Here is a 21,723-nt window from a genome sequence, read left to right on the forward strand (position 1 = left end):
CCACAACTGGCCTGAAAGTGTTTACTTATAAAATATTTACATATTTATTTATTTATTTATTTAATGAAAGAGAGAGAATGGGCACCCAGGGCCTTCTGCCACTGCAAACGAACTGCAGACACGTGCCACTTTGTGCATCTGGCTTTACACAGGTACTGGGGGATCACAGGCTGTCAAGGCTTTGCAAGCAAGCGCCTTTAATGGCTGAACCGTCTCTCCAGCCCAAGTAAAATACTTTTACGTACAGTTCCATGAATTTTCACAATGTGTTAATTACTTGAAAAAAGGCTCTAGCAGCCAGATGCAGTGGCGCACACCTGAATTTCCATCCCTTGGGAGACTGAGGGAGAGGATCCCAGTTCAAAGCCAAACGGGAAATTAGTCGGACCCTGTACATAAAACCCCTGACATTAAAACAATACTCTAGGGCTGGAGGGATGGCTTAGCCGTTAAGGCGTTTTCCTGCAAAGTCAAAGGATCCTGGTTCGGCTCCCCGGGACCCACGTTAGCCAGCTATACAAGGAGGCACACGCGTCTGGAGTTCCTTTGCAGTGACTGGACGCCCTGGCGTGCCCATTCATTTTCTCTCTCTGTCCCCTTTTCTCTGTGAAATAAATAAATAAAAATAAATACTCTGGAGAAAGGATATACTTTTCGTTCAGCGAATTCATTTGGAGAGGGCCACAGGTATTTAAAACATTATAACGTGGCAACTCCAGACGGGATACGGAGCCTTGACGTCATCACGTAGCGGCTTTCTCCCCACCCACTTCTCTTACTTGTACCAGTCGTCAATATGACATACTCGTTGATGAATCCGGAAATAGACTGCCCAACAACCAAGCCTGGGGAGCAGGGCAGGCGGGACCTAAGGAAGCGTCTGCACACTGGCTGGAAAGAAGCAAAATGCCCGGCTCTGGGGGGGTGGGTCCTGCGCGTAAGCATCCTGTGCGCATGCGCAGAGCCAACCTCCAGTTGGGGCCAGATGGGAGGGGCGAGGGGGCAGGGTCTCACAATACCCTTTGCGCCTGCGCCCGGGCACAAGGTGGGGCCAAGGCGCCCGCAGTGTAGGGTACGCGCTGGGTTAGGGGGCAACAGTCCACCATAACCCGGAGACAGCCGGCGGTGGGTGAAGGATGGCAACAGCCTCCTCGGACTTAGCCAGCTCTGGAGCGCCCCCGCCCGGCGGGGGTGCCCAGGCGGCAGCAGTGGCTGAGGAGGAGGAGCGAGAGGTGGTACGGGTCCGAGTCAAGGTGAGGCTGGCGGCTTGTGGGCCAGCCCGCCTGGGCACCCTAGAGGAGAAGGCGGTGGCTGTCAGAGAATGAAGGGCAGGACCTCAGATTTGGGGCGAGGCTTGAGGGCAGAATGATGCGGGGGTTGCTGCTAAGGGGGGAGTCTTAAGACATATCCTGGGATGTGGGCTGAAAATAGAGGGGCAGGGGCCCATGGGTTGGATGGGTGGAGCTTGTGGGTAAATGGGCAGGGCGGTAGCGTTAGAGGAGGGGCTGTAGTAGGGTTGGAGTGGGGCCCTGAGTAATGCTGTTGCTGAAGAAAAAGGGGAATCCTAAAGTCAGTCAGCAAATAGGTGTTGAGAGTGTCTTTTGTATTTGCCCCCACCCTTAAGCCCACGTGCTTGTTAGGGGAGAAATGTTTTGGACACTAGAAGATATCATAAGAAAATAATGCAAAGGTATGAACTAGGGAATTACTTTAACTAAGGTTGTATAGGAAGATTCTCCAAAGGAGGATTGAAGGCTCAGAGATCCGAATAGAAAGTGGCCAGCCATGTGCATATTGGATAGGGGAAGAGTCTGGATAGAGGGAACAGCAAGGGCAAAGGCTGGGAGGTACAGATTAACTCAGCATGCTCCCGCAGGTTCCCATACTACTGGAGCAGGAAGAATGAGTAGTAAGGTCTAGAGTGGTAGGAGGTGAAACACGTAAGAAGAGGGCAGATGGTGAGTGGCCTTCTGAGGAAGAAACCTGTTGCAGTAATCTCACCAAGCAATAATGGTTACTCAGACTGGGGTGGTGGCATCGCTGGTGATAAGAAGGACAATGGATCACTTCAGTGCTCTGAGATAGAGGTTTGGCATTTTAGGGAAAACAAAGATATGCCTGAGCTGTGAGTGAGCCAGATGAAGAAGTGGGAAGGATGTGCCAAGTAGAGGGAGATTGGCACACACCACAGCCTGAAGGCAATATGTGTTCAAGGAAACTTTCAATAGCTTGGTACTACCAGAGTGTAAAGTTCAAAGAATCTGAATGGAGTAGGCTTGCTGAGGACCCTAGGATTGCCATTGAAGAAATTTAAGCCATAGAGTGTTATAGCTAGATATGCTAGAATGATTGCAGTGTGGAGGACTAATTTTATTGTGGTCAGGCTGGAAATTATGATTCTGGCAACCATATTCAAGGGGATGTAGCAGGATTATATGCCTGAACTATTGCAGTAGCCTCCTCCTCATTGGACTCTTTGCTTCTACCCTTGCTCCCACAGTATGTTTGCAGAACAGCCACAAGGATCATGTAAAATTCTAAGGTCATGTCCCCTTTCTGCTCAGAAACCTCCCTTCCCTCAGAGCAAACCCCAGAGTTTTCACTGTGGCCCAGATCACCCACCTCAGTCTGCCCCCATCACCTCTTTGACCATCCCTTCTACTGCTCTGCACCTTGCTCAGTCTTCAGCATGGTGATGTGGCCTCTGGTGGTCTACCCTATGTCTTCTCTCCCCAGAAATGTGAGAGCTTCTTGTCGCCTGAGTTTCGTTCTTTTGCTGTAGACCCTCAAATCACCTCTCTGGACGTGTTACAGCACATCCTCATCCGAGCCTTTGACTTGAATGGGTGAGTGGGAGGATGCAGTAGGCTACTCACCTTAACATCAAATGTCTAGCTTTTATGAACTTTTCGTTTTATCTTTTATTACAAATAACCCCATGATGAATAGTCAGATGTGTATATCATGCTTGGAATAGTTGGAAGAAGTCTAGTCATAACATTAACTAGCAATGCTATTGTTGGGCTAAAGGGTATATGCTGTTTAAACTTTCAATGGATGTTTCCAAAACGGTCTCTGGACAGGGACAGGTTTTACCAAGACACCCTCCCTAGCAGCCTGTAACATGTTTGTTTCTCTGGGTGTAGTGGTACATACCTGTAATCTCAGTACTCAGGAGGCTGAGGCAGGAGGATTAAGACCAGTATGGGCTACAAAGGAAGACTGTCTCAAAACATTAAAAAAAAAAAAAATACGGTGGTTGCTGGGCCTGGTGGCACATGCCTTTAATCCCAGCATGTGGGAGGCTGATGTAGGAGGAACTCCATGAGTTTGAGACCAGCCTAGACTACAGAGTTCCAGATCAGCTTTGCCTAAAGTGAGACCCTACCTCAGAAAGCAAAATTAAGCTGGGCATGGTGGCCCATGCCTTTAATTCCAACACACAGGAGGCAGAGGTAAGAGGATCACTGTAAGTTCAAGGTCATCCTGAGACTACATGGTGAATTCCAGGTCATCCTGGGCTAGAGTAAGACCCTACCTCAAAAAAAAAACATAATAAATAATAAATAAAATAAAATGCTTGCTTCCCTCCCACCCTCTAAAACAATGGTTACTGTAAGACATTACAAAATTTACCAACCAGGTAACTAAAACTTGATGTCTTGTAGGGGCAGGTGTGTTAGTTATTTTGTTGTCATTGTGTTGGAGGAATACATGCTATGGTAATAAATTTAAACAGTTGATGAATATTTAGGACGTACCATGGTTTACAGTGATTGTTACACAACATCCATCTTTGTATAGTTGCAGAAGTATGTCTGACGAATAAATTCTTAGTTTGTATTTGACTTTTGGACATGAGCATTTCTTGTTGTGAAAAATAACAAATATACAGACTGCTTTATTTTTTTATGTAGTAAGAAGGCTGCTTTCTTCCCACTTCTATCCCTCAACTACACTGTTACCGTCCCCAGAGGGGACCAACACTTTACCAGTTTTCAGTGTGCCCTCCAGATATGAGCAGGTGTGTATTTATCTCTCTGTTTGTGTAACAAAGTGGATGTAAATGACCTGACCTCAGGCTACCCACAATCCTTAACATAGTTCCTAGCAAATAGTAGGAAGTTTCAGCACCTTCCATATTACCCTCCTTGTTTTGTGAACTGTCTCTGAGGCCTCCATTGATCTGGAGATCCTGAGAGTGCCTTCATATCCTCTGTCCAGGAAGAAGAACTTTGGCATCAGTTACCTTGCCCGGGACCGGCTAGGACAGGAAGCTTTCCTCTCTCTGCTCTCTGACTGGGACCTCAGCACAGCTTTTGCCACTGCTTCCAAACCTTACTTGCAGCTGCGTGTAGACATTCGGCCCTCAGAAGACAGTGAGTACCCTAGAGACACTGCTGTAGGACCCATCTTTTCCCCATAGAATAATGACTCTACTGCTTACAATATTCTGCCACAACACACTCCTGTTTGCCACTAGGCCTCAGTTTCTTTCTTGTTTATTTGATTCTTTTTGCTTATTTTATTTTTATTTATTTCAGAGAGAGACAGAATAGGCATGTCAGGGCCTCTAGCCACTGCAAACAAACTCCAAATCCATGGGCCACTTTGTGCATCTGGCTTTACATGGGTGCTGGGGAATCAAACTTGGGTCCTTTCGCTTTGCAGGCAAGTGCCTCAACCACTAAGCCATCTCTCCAGCCCCTGTTTTGTTTTGTTTTGTTTTGTTTTTCCAAGTACAGTCTCAATCTAGCTCAGGATGACCTGGGATTAATTCACTATGTAGTCTCAGGGTGCCCTTGAAATCATGGTGATCCTCCTACCTCTGCCTCCTGAGTGCTGGGATTAAAGGTATGCATCACCACACCCAGCCCCTCAGTTACTTTACTTGTAAAGTAGTGATTATGGTGTGTTAGGGCTATTATGAAAATTCAATAAAAAATGTAAGCCAGGGGTGGTGGCACATACCTTTAATTCCAGCACTTGGGAGGCAGAGGTAGGAGGATCATTGTGAGTTTGAGGCTACCCTGAGGCTACAATAGTGAATTCCAGGTCAGCCTGGGCTACAGTGAGACCCTACCTTGAAAAACCACAAAAAAAAAGAATGTAAATAGGGGGCTGGAGAGATGACTTAGTGATTAACGTGCCTGCCTATAAAGCCTGAGGACCCATGTTCAATCTCTCTTCATATTCCACTTAAGCCACACACACAAAGGTGAGGCAAGCACAAGTTTGCACATGCTCACTAGGTAGTACAAGCATCTAGAGTTCGAATGCAGTGGCTGAGACATTGGCACACCTATTCTCTCTCTAAAAAATAATATGTATACATACGTGTGTGTGTGTGTGTGTAAATAGGGGCTGGAGAGATGGCTTAACAGTTAAAAGTGCTTGCTTATAAAACCTGTAATGTCAGGGGGCCCTAGGGCACCCATTCTGTCTCTTTCCTCATTCTCCTTCTCTCCCTCTCTCTCATCAAATAAATAATTATTAGAAAAAGAAGTGTGAGTCAGGCTTGGTGGTGCACACCTTTAATCCTAGCACTGAGGAGGCAGAGGTAGGAGGACTGCTGTGTGTTCAAGGTCACCTTGAGACTACATAGTGAATTCCAGGTCAGCCTGTACTAGAGCAAGACCCTACCTTGAAAAACGAAAAGAGCCAGTCATGGTGGTGCACGCTTTTAATCCCAGCACTCAGGAGACAGAGGTAGGAAGATCACCATGAGTTTGAGGCCACCCTGAGAGTCCATGGTGAATTCCAAGTCAGCTGGGCTAGAGTGTGACCCTACCTCAACAAACCAAAAAAAAAAAAAAAAAAAAAAGAGAGAGAGAGAAATGGTTATGTAGTGAAATAGTAAATTCTCAAAAAGTGTAAGCTTTTGTGTGTGTGTCTACTGGCTTCTTGACCTCACAGTGCTTAGCAGTATCTTCACAAGACCCTTATAATAGGAGAAAAAGAAGCCGGGCATGGTGGTACATACCTTTAATCCCATCTCTCGGGAGGCAGAGGCAGGAGGATCACCGTGAGTTCGAGGCTACACTGAGACTACATAGTGAATTCCAGGTCAGCCTGTGCCAGAGCAAGATCCTACCTCAAAAAAAAAGGGAAATTATCATGATTTATTTTCTGTAAGTATAGAAGTTGTCAGTAGGGCTGGAGAGATGGTTTAGCAATTAAAACACTTGCCTGTGAAGCCAAAGGACCTAGGTTCGATTTCCCAGAACCCATGTAAGCCTGATGCAACAAGGTGCACATGCATCTGGGGTTCCTTGGCAGCAGCTGGAATTCCTGACATGCCCATTCTCTCTCCCTCTCTGTCTCAAATAAAAATAAAATAAATATTTTAAAAAAAGAAGTTGTCAACAAAAAAATTTAGACTTCCAGTTCAGATGTTGGCTTAGGAAACACACCAAAGCAGTTTAGGGGAAGAAAAAGCAAATAAATAAATAAATAAACCAGCAAAATACCTTCTTCTATTAAAAAGTGAAGGTACATAAGAAATTATCGATCACAACAGAGAAGTAGGAGAGATTCAGAGCATCTAGAGACCACAGAATCAGGCAGAAGTGGCTCCAGCAACAGCAGCAGCACCAGGTCCATCTCTCTTCGGTTGCCAGCCTGGGCCTGAGCTGCAGGAAAAGCCAGGTGAGGAGATTTTCTGCTCACACCCTGCCTCCTCGTAAACTCAAGAAACATGAAGGTAGGACAGTAGGGACCAGCAGAGTGGCTTGTGAGGAAGAGGATCGTGAGGACCAGTGGGAGAACTTCAGCCACCATCCACAGCCTCCTCTCCCCCTAACACCAGCAAGCACCAGAAACCTGGGGAAGGGAGCTCACCTACATAGCACCCAGCACTGGCAATCAGAGCAGCAGCCCACTGACAGCCAGCCTACCTGAGCCCACAGTAGAGCAAAGAGAGAACCAAGTGTGCATGCAGCATTAGCTGAAACCAAAGCTATCCCAAAAGATAACTGGGAGTAAGCCATGTCAGTACCCACCAAAAAAGCCTGGAATATAGGCTTGCATCAGAAGTGCTAATTGCACCTTCCATGTCAGGGTAAAATAAATGTTAACTCTGATGAATGGTCAGATTTGCCATTCTTTTTTTTTTTTTTTTTTTTTTTTTTTGAGGTAGGGTCTCACTTTGGCTCAGGCTGACCTGGAATTCACTATGTAGTCTCAGGGTGGCCTCAAACTCATGGTGATCCTCCTACCTCTGCCTTCCGAGTGCTGGGATTAAAGGCGTGCGCCAACACGCCCAGCCCGGTTTACCATTCTTAAATAAGCTATATTTTGGACTTGTCATTTGTTGCTTCCTGATTTATAGTGCCTTTGTCTTCTCTCCTGTCCTTCGTAGAGGAAGGCTCTTACTAAGTCATAAACTGACCTTGGAACCCTCTACAGACCAGAAATCTTAGCTTCCCAGTTGACAGAATTAAGGGTGTGGGGCAACACACATCCTTAGGGACTGTGACTTTGTTAGAGGATCTGGTTGTCATAATACCTACTCTTGCATAAATACTCTGTGCTGTTTTTCATTGAATGTATACATTGTTTAGTTAAATTTTAGATTTTTCCTATATTTTGTTCCACTCAGCCTACTTGAATATTCTCATAGCAGGCAAACCCAACACCTAGGGTCACTTTTGAGGTTACTCTGAGAATCTTAAGAGCCACGCCTGGCACCTTAAGCTCCTACTCTGAAGATATATAACATCAGATTGGTTGATACATCTAATAATACTACAGATAATTAGAAAATCCAAGCATTAAATTAATCCAAGATGCAATGATATGTACATTAAAGCACAAGAAACACAAAAAATGGAGCCAATATAAATCCACTAAAAAGTATTAATGCATCAGAAGTGACCTCCAGTGAGACTGATTTAGAGGAAATGCCTGAGAAATATTTCAAAAGAATTATTATAAATATACTCAAAGAAGAAGTTAGATCTCTGTGAGTTCAAGGTCACCTTGAGACTACTTAGTGAATTTCAGGTCAACTTGGGATATAGAGCAAGACCCTATCTTGAAAAACCAACCAAAAAATGTATAAAAGGAAAGGAAGTTTTTTCTTGTTTTGTTTTTTAACTCTAGCTCAGGCTGACCTAGAATTCACTATGTAGTCTCAGGGTGGCCTTGAACTCACAGGAATCTTCCTACCTTTGTCTCCTGGGTGCTGGGATTAAAGGTGTGCATCACCACACCTGGTTTAGGAAGATGCATCCCTGCCTGGAATAATAAAGGTAAAAGACTTCTACTGTATATTGGCATCATTGATATTCTGCAGTCTTAACAGAAGTTGGAGTACTCTTGGAAAGCACTGGTACATGATAGGGACACGGTATCCCTGCATCGTCTGGGTTTCCATGCTAAATGGTTCCAGCGCTTCACGTGCAACACAGTGTTCAAGAAGATCCCCTTAAAGCCCTCTCCTTCCAAAAAGATTCAGTCTGGCTCATCTTTCTCTAAGCAATCAGGCCCCAGCAACAATTCCTACACTGCTTGTCAGTCATCAGTCTCTGGAGAACACAAGGCACAAGTGACTACAAAGGCGGAAGTGAAGCCAGGCTTACCCCCTTCTCCACCTTCTCCTTCCCCTTCCCTGAACGGGCAGTTGTGCCTTTTACAGTTGAGGACAACAGCATCTCCACCACTTCAGAGTTGGGTGGCGTGAATTTTCAATTGGCTGACCTTCCATAACTAAATTTTCTCAAACCCCTCATTCTTCATGCTGGAAGTGGGGTTGCTGGACTTGGTGGCTTTCTTCCCTTTCATTTATCTTTCACCAGGAGCTGGACTCTTAATCTACTCAGGTCAGGCTGGCTGGTACAATATTCCCACCTCAGTTCTTTCTCTCTGATCCTTGAAGAAGACCCCATAAAATGTATAAAGGTTGTTTGGGTAGTAAGGTTACTTCGCCTCCTCCCAAACTTCTTCTTGCCTTAAAAGGAAAGAACAAACAGCACACAGCAGTGTTGCAAGCCACTTCCAGATGAAAAAAAAAAAATGGCCCAAGTGTTTCTTCATAGAGTTGCACAGAAGAGCCCTGGTGTTTGTAAAGTAGAAATGCTGTGACTCACTGCTGTGCCAGCATTCTTCCTGTCAGGCTGAGGGAATGTGGCAAGTGGGACTCGGGGTCACTTTTACCACTTTTGTTAATGTGGTAGGGAAGCCTTAGGGCCAGGACACTACTCACTGCAAAGCCATAGTGACTATTACTGTTTTGAATTTGGAATGTATTCTAGTTGTTTTTCTAAATATAGAGACTTACCAAATGAATTTAGACTATTCTACAAAGGAGATTCCTTCTTTATTCTTCTGATAGTTCCCAATAGTGTTCTGTTCTTTGAAACTAAGGTACAGAGAGATACCTGCCTGTCTGTGTAACAAGCAATCCATTTGTATGAGGGTAGAGAATTTTTTTTAAGTTCAGTAGGGTTATTGCTGTGCCACCTGGCCTGCCCTTTTTCTTCACTTCAAGCAAGGAAGTTTGAAATTGGAGCCCTATGAGCTCTCCTGCCTGTCTCTGAATCATGGTTGTCCATCTGATCCTTGTACTTAAGCCCATGTGGATAGAGGGAGGGTCTCAGGCAGGCTGTTAAAATCATATTATCCTTCTCCATCGCCCTCTACCCTGATAGTAGCTTAGCCCATACCCATTAACTGTCTATATTAAACACCCCCAGCTAGTGCTTGGCTGCCTCCTGTCTTTGTTGCCATGTTCTTTTTTTTTTTATAAGAAGGAAAGAAACAATTCTTGCTTTTTTTTTTTTTTTCAAGGTAGGGTCTCTCTCTCTCTGGTCCATGCTGACCTGAAATTAACTATGTTGTCTCAGGGTGGCCTTTAACTCATGGGAATCCTCCTACCTCTGCCTCCCAAGTGCTGGGATTAAAGGCATGTGCCACCACGCCCAGCTCTTGTTATTTTTTTCATAACTGACTATTTATGATGCATTTAAATGTTTAATGCAGGAAAGAATTCTGTAAGGGTGGGAGGGAATATTTGAGGGAGAGCTGGGTCTTTGGGAAAGGAAATGGGACTATTTGTCTCAACTTTGTATTGTTCAGAAATGACAGATGCAATATGAAAGTAATAAATATCTGGTTTTAATGCATTAAAAATATGTTCAGCCAGGCCTGGTAGTGCATGCCTTTTAATCCCAGCCCTCGGGAGGCAGAGGTAGGAGGATTGCCTGAGTTCGAGGCCACCCTGAGACTGGAGTGAATTTCAGGTCAGCCTGGGCTAGAGTGAGACCCTACCTCTAAAAAACAAAAAACAAACAAATAAAAAATATGCTCAAAGAAATCAAAGAGGAAGCTGGGAGTGGTGGCACACACCAGCACTCAGGAGGCAGAAGTAGAACTGCTGTGAGTTTGAGGCTATGCTGAGACTACATGGTGAATTCCAGCTCAGCCTGAGCTAGAGTGAAACTCTACCAAAAAAAAAAAAAAAAGAAAGAAAGAAAAGGAAAATCAAAGAAGACACAGGAAACCAATTTAATGAAATAAGGAGGTCAATACAAGACATGAATAAGGAAATAGAAATAATAAAGGAAAGTAGTCAGAAATACTAGCAATGAAGACCACAATCAATGAAATTAAAAAAACTCTGTAGAAAATCTCACCAGTAGAATGGATGAGGGAGAGGACAGAATATCTAAACTAGTAGACCAGGTGGCAGATCTGATACAGTCCAACAAAGAGAAAGACAAACTAATAGGAAAGTATGAATGGGAATTTCAGGATATTAGGGACATTATGAAAAGATCAAACATAAGAATTCAGGGTATAGTAGAAGGAGAATTTCACTCCAAAGACATGGTAGGTGTTTTCAACAAAATCATAGAAGAAAACTTCCCCCAAATTGGGAATATGCCAATGCAGATACAGGAAGCCTTTAGAACATCAAGCAGACAAAACCTGGAAAGAACCTCTCCTCGCCATATTATAATCAAACTTCCAAACACACAAACCAAAGAGAAAATATTGAAAGCAGTTAGAGAGAAAAATCAAGTCACATACAAAAGGCAAGCCCATCAGGATTACAGCAGATTAATCAACACAGACTTTAAAAGCCAGAAGGGCTTGGAGTTATGCCAACCAAGGTTACTTTATCCTGCAAAGCAATCCATTCAATTAGACAGAGAAATAAGGACATTCCACAACAAAAGCAAGCTAAAGGAATATTTGAAGATAAAACCAGCTCAACAGAAAATACTTGAAAGGATCCTCCATGCTAAAGAGAATGAAAAGCACAAATATAAGGAACCTGGAAAAAAAATATACTCAAAAAAATTAATATATTTATTTATTTATTTTTATTTGTGAGAGAGTCACATAGTATCTATACATAAGGGCCTCCTGCCACTACAAATGAACTCCAGTTGCATGCACCACTTTGTACATCTGGATTTTCTTGGGCACTGGGTAGTCAAACCTGGGCTATCAGGGTTTATAAGCCTTTAACCACTGAGCCATCTCCAGCCCCCCAAAAGTTAGCTTTAATGATACTTGTATTATATAATGTAGTAACATAAGGTAATATAATAATATAGCTAGTTTTGTATATGTTAGTTATAATATTTAAGGATAACAATGCTTATCAGCATTTGAGTGCTTGCCTAGCATGTATGTATGAAGCAGTGATCTTGATTCCTTTTTTGATTTTCAAGATAGGGTCTCACTCTAGCCCAGGCTGACCTGGAATTCACTATGTAGTCTCAGGGTGGCCTCAACGGCAATCTTCCTACCTCTGCATCCTGAGTGCTCAGATTAAAAGTATGTGCCATCATTCCCAGCTTGATTCTTAATACTGCAAAAAAAATAATTATTGTAATAATAGAAGTTTATTCATTTATATGTATATTTTGGTTTTTCGAGGTAGGGTCGCACTCTAGTCCACGCTGACCTGGAATTTGCTGTGTTGTCTCAGAGTAGCCTCTTACTCATGGTGATCCTCCTACCTCTGCCTCCTAGAATTCTGGGATTAAAGGTGTATGCCATCATGCCTGATGGCAGTTTATTATTATTATTATTATTTTCAAGGTAGGGTTTTGTTCTAGCTCAGGCTGACCTGGAATTCACTATGTAGTCTCAGGGTGGCCTCAGTGGTAATCCTCCTATATCTGCCTCCTGAGTGCTGGGATTAAAGCCATGTGCCATCATGCCCAGCTTGATTCTTAGTACTGCAAAAAATTATTATTATTATAATAATAGTAGTTTATTTATTTATATATTTTTTTGTTTATTCAAGGTAGGGTCTCACTCTAGTCTAGGCTGACCTGGAATTCACTATGTAGTCTCAGGGTGGCCTTGAACTCATGGTGATCCTCCTACCTTTGCCTCCCAAGTGCTGAGATTAAAGGCATGCACCACCATGCCTGGTAGCAGTTTATTTTATTTATTTTGCTTTTAGCAGTTTCTTTGTTTTGAGTCATGGACTCTAGCCTAAGCTGCTCTTCAGCTCCCTATGTAGCTGAGGATAACCTTCAAATTCTGATCCTCCTGATGCCACATTCCAAGTGCTGGTATTACAAGTGTACACCACCATACTCAGTTTATTGCTGCTGGGGATTAAACCAGGGCCTCATGGATGCTAGTCCCATACTCTACCTACTGAGCTACATCCCCAGCCCCAGTAGTGATATTTATTCATTTTAAAATTTATTTATTTATTTACTTATTTATTTATCCGCTGTGAGAGTTAGTCTGTGGATCCAAACTCAGGTAATCAGATTTGCACAGCAGGCATTTTATCCATTGAGCCATCTCCCCAACCTTATTTACCTATTCATTCATTCTAATTTTTTTTTCCTTTGGTTTTTTGAGGCAGGGTTTCACTCTAGATCAGGCTGACCTGGAATTCGATATGTAGTCTCAGGGTGGCCTTGAACTCATGGTGATTCTCCTACCTCTGCCTCTCAAGTCTGGGATTAAAGGCCTGCACTACCACACCCAGCTGTTTATTCATTCTATTTTTTTATGTATATCATTCTATTTTTTGTATGTGTGTAGCGTGCATGTGTGTGTATATGTGTTCTTTTGTGTAGATGAGTGTATGTGCACATTTGTGTGGAGGCCAGAAGTAAACATTAGGTGTTTTCTTCAATTACTTTCCACCTTATTTATTGAGATACCATCTCCCTGAATGCAGAGCTCACTGATTCAGCTAGTCTAGCAAACTGTCTTGCCCCCAGGACCTGTCAGTCTTTGCCATACCTGGCAGTTACGTGAGTGCTGGGGATCCAAACTCAGGTTCTCACATTTGTGCAGCATGTGCCTTACTAAACGAGCCATCTCTCCAGCTCCACTTTTCTTTTCTTCTTCTTTTTTTTTTTTTTCTTGGCTTTTGAGGTAGGGTCTCACTCTAGCCCAGGTTGACCTGGAATTCACTATGTAGTCTCAGGGTGGCCTCGAACTCACGGCAATCCTCCTACCTCTGCCTCCCAAGTGCTGGGATTAAAGGCGTGCGCCACCACGCCCAGCTGACTTTTCTTTTTCTTATTCATTTATTTATTTGACTTTTTGAAGTAGGGTCTCACTCTAGCCCATGCTGACCTGTAATTTACAATGTAGTCTCAGATTGACCTCAAACTCACAGCAATCCTACTTCTGCCTCCTGAGTGCTGGGATTAAAGGCATGCACCACTGTACCCAGATAGTATTCTTTTTTTTTTTCTTTTTAAAAACTTTTATTTGTTTATTTGGGAGCAGAAGAGAGCGCTAGAGACAGATAGAGAATGGGCATGCCTGGGCCTCCTGTCACTGCAAATGAACTCTAGATGCATGCACCATTTGTGTGTCTGGCTTATGTGGGTACTAGGGAATTGAACCTGGGTCCTTAGGCTTTACAGGCAAGCATCATAACCACTAAGCCATGTCTCTAACCCTAATATTCTTTTTATTTTATTTATTTGAGAGAGAAAGAGGTAGAGAGAGAGAGAGAGAGAGAGAATGAGAATGAGAATGAGAATGCCAGGGCCTCCAGCCACTTCAAACAAACTCCAGACATGCGCCGCCTTGAGCATCTGGTTTACATGGGTACTGGGGAATCAAACCTGGGTCCTTTGCCTTTGCAGGCAAGTGCATTAACCACTAAGCCACCTCTCCAGCCCCCCCCCCCCCAGTATTTTTTTTTTATTGGGACAGACTTTTACTATATAGCCTGGGATGGCCTTGAACTCAATATCATCCTGCTTCAGCCTCTCAAAATACTGCAGATTAAAGCATAGTACACCAATTCTGGCTTTTATAATAGTATTCTGAGCCAGACATAGTAGCTCACACCTTTAATCCCAGCATTTGGGAGGCAGAGGTAGGAGGATCACCATGAGTTCAAGGCTACCTTGAGACTACATAGTGAATTCCAGGTGGGTCTAAGCTAGAGTGAGACCCTACCTTGAGAAACAAAACAAACAAACAAAAAACATTGTGGAAAAGGTGGCAGAAAGAATGTAAGAGCCATAGGACTCCTTACAATGCACTCTTCCAGACACAAAATGGCCTGGATATCCATGACCTCACAGTGCCTGGCATTACCTACACAAGACCATCATAATATTAGGGAAAGATGATGACATCAAAATAAAAGGAGACTGGGGCTGGAAGGATAGCTTAGTGGTTAAGGTACATGCCTGTGAAGCCTAAGGACTCAGGTTCAATTCGCCAGGACCCACATAAGCCAGATGCACGAGGTGGCACATGTGTCTGGAGTTCATTTGAAGTGGCTGGAAGCTCTGGTGTGCCCATTTATTCTCTCTTCTCTCTGTCTCTAATAAATAAATAAATAAAAATAAAAATAAATAAATAAAAGGAGACTAATTGAGGGTGGAGGGTATATTAAAATGGAGAGTGGGCCGGGCGTGGTGGCGCACGCCTTTAATCCCAGCACTCAGGAGGCAGAGGTAGGAGGATCAAGGCCACCCTGAGACTACAGAGTTAATTCCAGGTCAGCCTGGACCAGAGTGAGACCCTACCTCAAAAAAAAAAACAAAACAAACAAACAAAAAATAATAAAATAAAAAAAATAAAATGGAGAGTGGAGTTGTGAAGGGGAAAGTGGGGGAAAATTATTATGGTTTATTGTCTATAATTATGGAATTTTTCAATAAAATATATAAATAAAAAGCAAAAGAATATTATAACGTAGGTAATTTATAAACAACTGAAATGAATTTTTTTGTTCATTTTTATTTATTTGAGAGTGACAGATAGAGAAAGAGGCAGATAGAGAGAGAATGGGCACGCCAGGGCTTCCAGCCACTGCAAACGAACTCCAGATGTGTGCGCCCCTTGTGCATCTGGCTAACGTGGGTCCTGGGGAACTGAGCCTCGAACCTGGGTCCTTAGGCTTCACAGGCAAGCGTTTAACCACTAAGCCATCTCTCCAGCTCCTGAAATGAATTTTTATAGTTCTGTAGGCTGGGAAGTCAAGATCCAGGTGCTCACAAATTACATGACTAAACCGGGCATGGTGGCACACGCCTTTAATGTCAGCACTCGGGAGGCAGAGGTAGGAGGATCGTGATGAGTTTGAGGCCACCCTGAGACTCCATAGTGAATTCCAGGTCAGCCTGTGCTAGAGTGAGACCCTACCTCGAAAAACAACAACAGAAAATTACATGTCTCTTGAAAGCCTCCTTGCTGTGTTCTTACATGGTGGAGAGAATAAAAGAACAAATAAAAAGGGCTGAATGCTATGTCCTCACAGGGCAGAGGAGTAGAAAGAGCAAACCCACTTTCTCAAGCCTTTTGTAAGGGTCTTTATCCCATCCTTCTGGCTTAATTTCCTAGTGTTTCTTTTTTTCTTTTTTTTAGTTTTAAGAGGTAGTGTCTCATCCCGGCTGACCTGGAATTTACTATGTATGTAGTCTCAGGCTGGCCTCAGCAATCCTCCTACCTCTTCTTTGGTTTGTTTTATTTTTCAAGGTAGGGTCTCAATTATAGTCCAGGCTGACCAGAATTCACCATGTAGTCTCAGGGTGGCCTTGAACTCACGGTGATCCTCTTCCTAGTGTCTCCCAGAGTGCTAGGATTAAAATTGTGCACCACCATACCAGGCCTGATCCTTCTATCTCTGCTTCCCAAGTGTTGGGGTCAAAGGCATGTGCTACCACACCCAACTCATTTGCTAGTAGTCCTGAGTTTTTTTGTTTGTTTGTTTTGGTTTTTTCTTTGGTTTTTCGAGGTAGGGTCTCACTCTGGCCTAGGCTGACCTGGAATTAACTATGTAATCTCAGCAGGGTTGCCTCTCAAACTCACAGCAATCCTCCTACTTCTGCCTCGTGAGTGCTGGGATTAAAGGTGTGCACTACCACGCCTGGATTGAGTTCCTAGTATTTCTAATATTTTTTGTTTAAAATCTTTGTTTATTTGCAAGGGAAGAGAGAGTGAGAGAGAATGAATGAGTACACCAGGGCCTCTAGCCACTGCAAATGCACTCCAGATATGTGCACCACTTTGTGCATCTGAGTTTACGTGCTTACTGGGGAATTAAACCCAGATCATTAGATTTTGCAGGCAAGTGCCTTAACCACTAAGCAATCTCTCCAGATCATATAATTCTTTTTTTTTAATGTTTTTTGTTTGTTTATTTTTATATATTTATTTGAGAGCAACAGAGAGAAGGAGGCAGAGAGAGAGAGAGAGAGAGAGAGAGAGAGAGAGAGAGAGAGAGAGAATGGATCCACCAGAGCTTCCAGCCACTGCAAACTCCAGATGCATGCGCCCCCTTGTACATCTGGCTAATGTGGGTCCTGGGGAACTGAGCCTCAAACTGGGATCCTTAGGCTTCACAGGCAAGTGCTTAACCACTAAGCCATCTCTCCAGCCCAGATCATATAATTCTTTTTAAAATATTTATCTATTGCCAGACATGGTGGCACACACCTTTATTCTCAGCACTTGGGAGGCAGAGGTAAGAGGATTGCTGTGAGTTTGAGGCCATCCTGAGATTACATAGTGAACTCCAGATCGGCCTGAGCTAGTGCGAGATCCTATCTTGAAAAATAAAAAAGCCTGGAGACATGGCTCAGCAGTTAAGGTGCTTGCCTGCAAAGCCTAACAACCAGGGTTTGTTTCCCCAATAGTCATGTAAAGCCAGATGTACAAAGTGCATCTGGAGTTTATTTACAGTGACTGGTGACCCTGGCCCACCCATTCTCTCTCTCTGTCTCTGTGTATATGTCTCTTTCTGTCTCTCAAATAAATAAATAAAAATATTTTTTTCTTTTTTGAAAGATTTATTTTATTTTAGTTATTTATGAGAGAGAGAGAGAGAGAGAGAGAGAATAGGCACTCAGGGCTTCTAGCCACTGAAAATGAACTCCAGACGCATGCACCACCATGTGTACCTGCTTTACATGGGATCTGGAGATTTGAACCTGGGTCCTTAGAAAGTTATTAATTATTTATTTATTTGAGAGCGGAAGAAAGAGGCAGTCTTAAAATAAATTAGTGAGAAAAGACAAATTGCTTGTGAAAGAACAATAATCAAACTAATAGAGAAATTAGCATCAACAACTAAGATAAGAACTTAGTCTTAGAAGAGTTGAAAGGAAAAATAAACCTGTCAAGTAGACTCTTATACTCAGCTGACCCTATCATGTAATAGAAGGTTCTTGTAAATTGTAAGATGCTACCAAAGAACCTAGATATACATTTATTAGTTTAGTAAAAAGAAGTACAAACTAAGTTGGGGTTGGTATATATCTGTAGTGCAGCTGTTTTGGAGGGTGTGATGGAAGGATTGTTTGAGCCCACAAATTTGAAGTCAGTCTGGACACCAGAGACCATCTCAAACTAAAACAGATTAAATGAAACCAAACAAAAACACTAGAAGAAAGTAGAGTTATAACAAAAAAAGAAAAAAATCATAAAACTATTTTGTTTCTTTTAGTACCTAGTGAGTGACTGGTTAATAATTGATAATAATCAACTTTTTCGTGTAAAGAAGAGAAGATTAAAATTCTATATAAGAATAAGGATAGGTGGGCTGGAGAGATGGCTTAGCGGTTAAGTGCTTGCCTGTGAAGCCTAAGGACCCCGGTTCGAGGCTCGGTTCCCCAGGTCCCACGTTAGCCAGATGCACAAGGGGGCGCACGCGTCTGGAGTTCGTTTGCAGTGGCTGGAAGCCCTGGCGTGCCCATTCTCTCTCTCCCTCTATCTGTCTTTCTCTCTATGTCTGTCGCTCTCAAATAAATAAATTAAAAATGAACAAAAAAAATTTTTTTTAAATAAAAAAAAGAATAAGGATAGGAAAAGGGTAATAAATGTGTGGAAGGATCCTTGTCTTTATTAGTGTTAAAAAAGTGTTAAATTCATCCATTATTTTATGAAAATATCTAATTTGTTTGTTAAAAATATAAGAGTAGATACTTAAAGAAATAACATGAATGGAATCCATAGTGTTCAGAAAAGAAGAAAAATGAACACAAAATGGTCATGGATGTGGGGGTCTTAAAGAAAGCTTACAAGCTCAATGTAAAGAGAGAGAGAGTGAGAAAGTGAGAGCAAGTAAGAGGGATTGGAAAATAGTACAGTGCATAGAAAATGCAAAATGATATGGTAGAAATAACTAATATACATCATAGAAGTAGCTCATTTAAATGTGCTAGTTTTGTTGTAGTACTTTGGATAATGGCCCTTACAAAATGTGCACTCCTGGTGTCTGAATATGTTAGAAAAAGAGTTTGAGATATGATTAATAACCTTGAGATGAAACCCATTACCCTGGACTGTGGGTCTGTTCCTAATGGAATCATAAGGTCATTGTAGCAGAGGCAAGAGGATCAGAATGAGATAGAAAAGATGTAAGAATAAATGTAGAGCCGGGCGTGATGGCGCACGCCTTTAATCCCAGCACTCGGGAGGCAGAGGTAGGAGGATCGCCATGAGTTCGAGGCCACCCTGAGACTCCATAGTGAATTCCAGGTCAGCCTGGGCTAGAGTGAGACCCTACCTCGAAAAACCAAAAAAAAAAAAAAAAAAAAAAAAAAAAACCAAGAATAAATGTAGAGATCACAGAGCAAAGTAGATGTTGCTGGCCTTGGAGGTGGAAGAAGGGGTCATGAGGAAGAAAAGCAGCTGGTTTCTAAAAGGTAGAAAAGACAAAGAAACAGATTGTTCCCTAGAGTCTCTAAGGATATGTAACCTTATAGACATGTCTTAGATAACTGGCCTTTAGATCTGCAAATTAACTATTATTACAGCAGCAAATGGATATTAAAACTTTTTTTTTTTAATTTTTAATTTTTATTAACATTTTCCATGATTGTAAAAAAATATCCCATGGTAATTCCTTCCCTCCTCCCCCCACACTTTCCCCTTTGAAATTCCATTCTCCATCATATTACCTCCCCATCACAATCATTGTACTTACATATATACAATATCAACCTATTAAGTACCCTCCTCCCTTCCTTTCTCTTCCCTTTATATCTCCTTTTTAACTTACTGGCCTCTGCTACTAAGTATTTTCCTTCTCACACAGAAGCCCAGTTGTCTGTAGCTAGGATCCACATATGAGAGAGAACATGTGGTGCTTGGCTTTCTGGGCCTGGGTTACCTCACTTAGTATAAGCCTTTCCAGGTCCATCCATTTTTCTGCAAATTTCATAACTTCATTTTTCTTTGCCACTGAGTAGAACTCCATTGTATCAATATGCCACATCTTCATTATCCACTCATTTAAATTTTTTTATTAACAACTTCTATGATTGTAAATAATATCACATGGTAATGCCCTCCCTACCCCCACTTTCCCCTTTGAAACTCCATTCTCCATCATATCCCCTCCCCCTCTCAATCAGTCTCTCTTTTATTTTGATGTCATGGTCTTTTCCTCCTCTTATGATGGTCTTATGTAGGTAGTGTCAGGCACTGTGAGGTCATGGATATCCAGGCCATTTTGTGTCTGGGGGAGCACGTTATAAGGAGTCCTACCCTTCATTTGGCCCTTACATTCTTTCCGCCACCTCTTCCGCAATGGACCCTGAGCCTTGGAAGGTGTGATAGAGATATTGCAGTGCCGAGCACTCCTGTCACTTCTTTCCAGCACCATGATGCCTTCTGAGTCATCCCCAGGTCACTACCATCTGAAAAGAGAAGGTTCTCTACCAAAAGTGAGAGTAGCATTAATATATGTAGCCCTCTTTTTTTTTCAGTTGTTTTTTTAGATAGCCTTTATGTGGCTACTGAGGTACTGGGCTGGCAGGCTTTACAAGCAAGTGACTTTAACCACTGAACCATCTGCTCAGCCCTATTTCTAGGATTTCTATTGCATTATACTGACTTGCTTTAATTGTGGCTATGGAACCATTTTATTTTATTTTTTTAATAATTTTATTTATTTATTTTTAATTTTTGTTTATTTATTTATTTGAGAATGACAAAGAGAAAGAGGCAGATAGATAGATAGATAGATAGATAGATAGATAGATAGATAGATAGATAGATAGATAGAAAGAAAGGAAGGGCACGCCAGGGCTTCCATCCACTGCAAACGAACTCCAGATCCGTGCGCCCCCCTTGTGCATCTGGCTAACGTGGGTCCTGGGGAATCAAGCCTTGAACCAGGGTCCTTAGGCTTCATAGGCAAGCGCTTAACTGCTAAGCCATCTCTCCAGCCCCAAATTTTATTTATTTTTTTACAAGCAGAGAAAGACAGAAATGAGAGACAGGATAGATACATCTGGGCCTCTGCAAACAAACTCCAGATGCTTGGTACATCTAGTTTTATGTGGGCACTAGGAAACTGAACCCTGATTGTTAGGCTTTATAAGCAAGCACCTTAGCCCATCTCTCCAGCCCACATATACTAACATTTTACTTTTCTGACAGTGCTTTTTGTTGTTGTTTGTTTTTGTCTTTTTTTTTTTTTTTGAGGTAGGATTTCACTGTAGCCCATTCTGACCTGGAATTCACTATGTAGTCTCAGGTTGGCCTGGAACTCACAGTGATCCTCCTCCTTCCACCTCCCATGTACTGGGGCTAAAGACATATGTCACTACACCTTTCCTTCTTTTATTGACAACTTTTATAATTGTAGAAAGTAAACCAAGATAATTCCCTGGCCCCACTTTCCCCTTCATAACTCCACTCTCCGTTATATCCCTTCCCCCTCTCAATCTTTCTTTTATTTTAAATATATGTTATTTATTTATTGGTGAGAGAGAGAGAGAGACAGACAGAGAGACAGACAAACAGAATGGGCACACCAGGGCCTGCAGCCACTGCAAATGAACTCCAAACACATGTGCCACCTTGTGTATCTGGCTTATGTGGGTCCTGAGAAATTGAACCTGGGACCTTTGGCTTTGCAGGCAAGTGCCTTAACTTCTAAGCCATCCCTCTAGCCCTCTCTTTTATTTTTTTAAACTTTTTAAAAAATTTTATTTATTTATTTATTTGACAGAGAAAGAGGGAGAGAGAGAATGGGCATGCCAGGGCCTCCAGCCACTGCAAATGAACTCCAGATGTGTGTGCCTCCTTGTGCATCTGGCTAACATGGGTCCTGAAGAATCGAACCTGGGTCCTTCAGCTTTGCAGGCAAACACCTTAACCGCTAAGCTATCTCTCCAGCCCATCTCTTTTTTTTAATGTCATCATTTTTTCCTCATAGTATGACAGTCATGTGTAGGTAGTGCCAGACACTGTGAGGTCATGAATATCCAGGCCATTGTATATCAGGAAGCAGTCCTACCCTTCCTTTGGCTC

General features: G+C 42.6%; 1 protein-coding gene across 2 annotated transcripts in view; it reads left to right on the forward strand.

The window, feature by feature from the left end:
• Window positions 1-1,041: 1,041 nt before the first annotated feature.
• The window catches only part of Tbc1d25 (TBC1 domain family member 25), a 34,799-nt gene continuing 14,117 nt past the window's right edge, over window positions 1,042-21,723 (forward strand). Inside the window, exons 1-4 of one of the 2 annotated variants that reach the window (XM_045141027.1) lie at window positions 1,236-1,253; window positions 2,737-2,846; window positions 3,918-4,024; window positions 4,225-4,379. In XM_045141027.1, coding sequence (XP_044996962.1) covers window positions 4,017-4,024; window positions 4,225-4,379 — 163 coding nt within the window. In that variant the 5' untranslated portion in view covers window positions 1,236-1,253; window positions 2,737-2,846; window positions 3,918-4,016. Of the gene's footprint in view, window positions 1,254-2,736; window positions 2,847-3,917; window positions 4,025-4,224; window positions 4,380-21,723 lie in introns of both variants that reach the window. The other variant, XM_004672817.2, reaches the window with a different exon arrangement.

The sequence above is a fragment of the Jaculus jaculus genome, chromosome X (genome assembly GCF_020740685.1).
Source record: "Jaculus jaculus isolate mJacJac1 chromosome X, mJacJac1.mat.Y.cur, whole genome shotgun sequence".
Lineage (NCBI taxonomy): Eukaryota > Metazoa > Chordata > Mammalia > Rodentia > Dipodidae > Jaculus > Jaculus jaculus.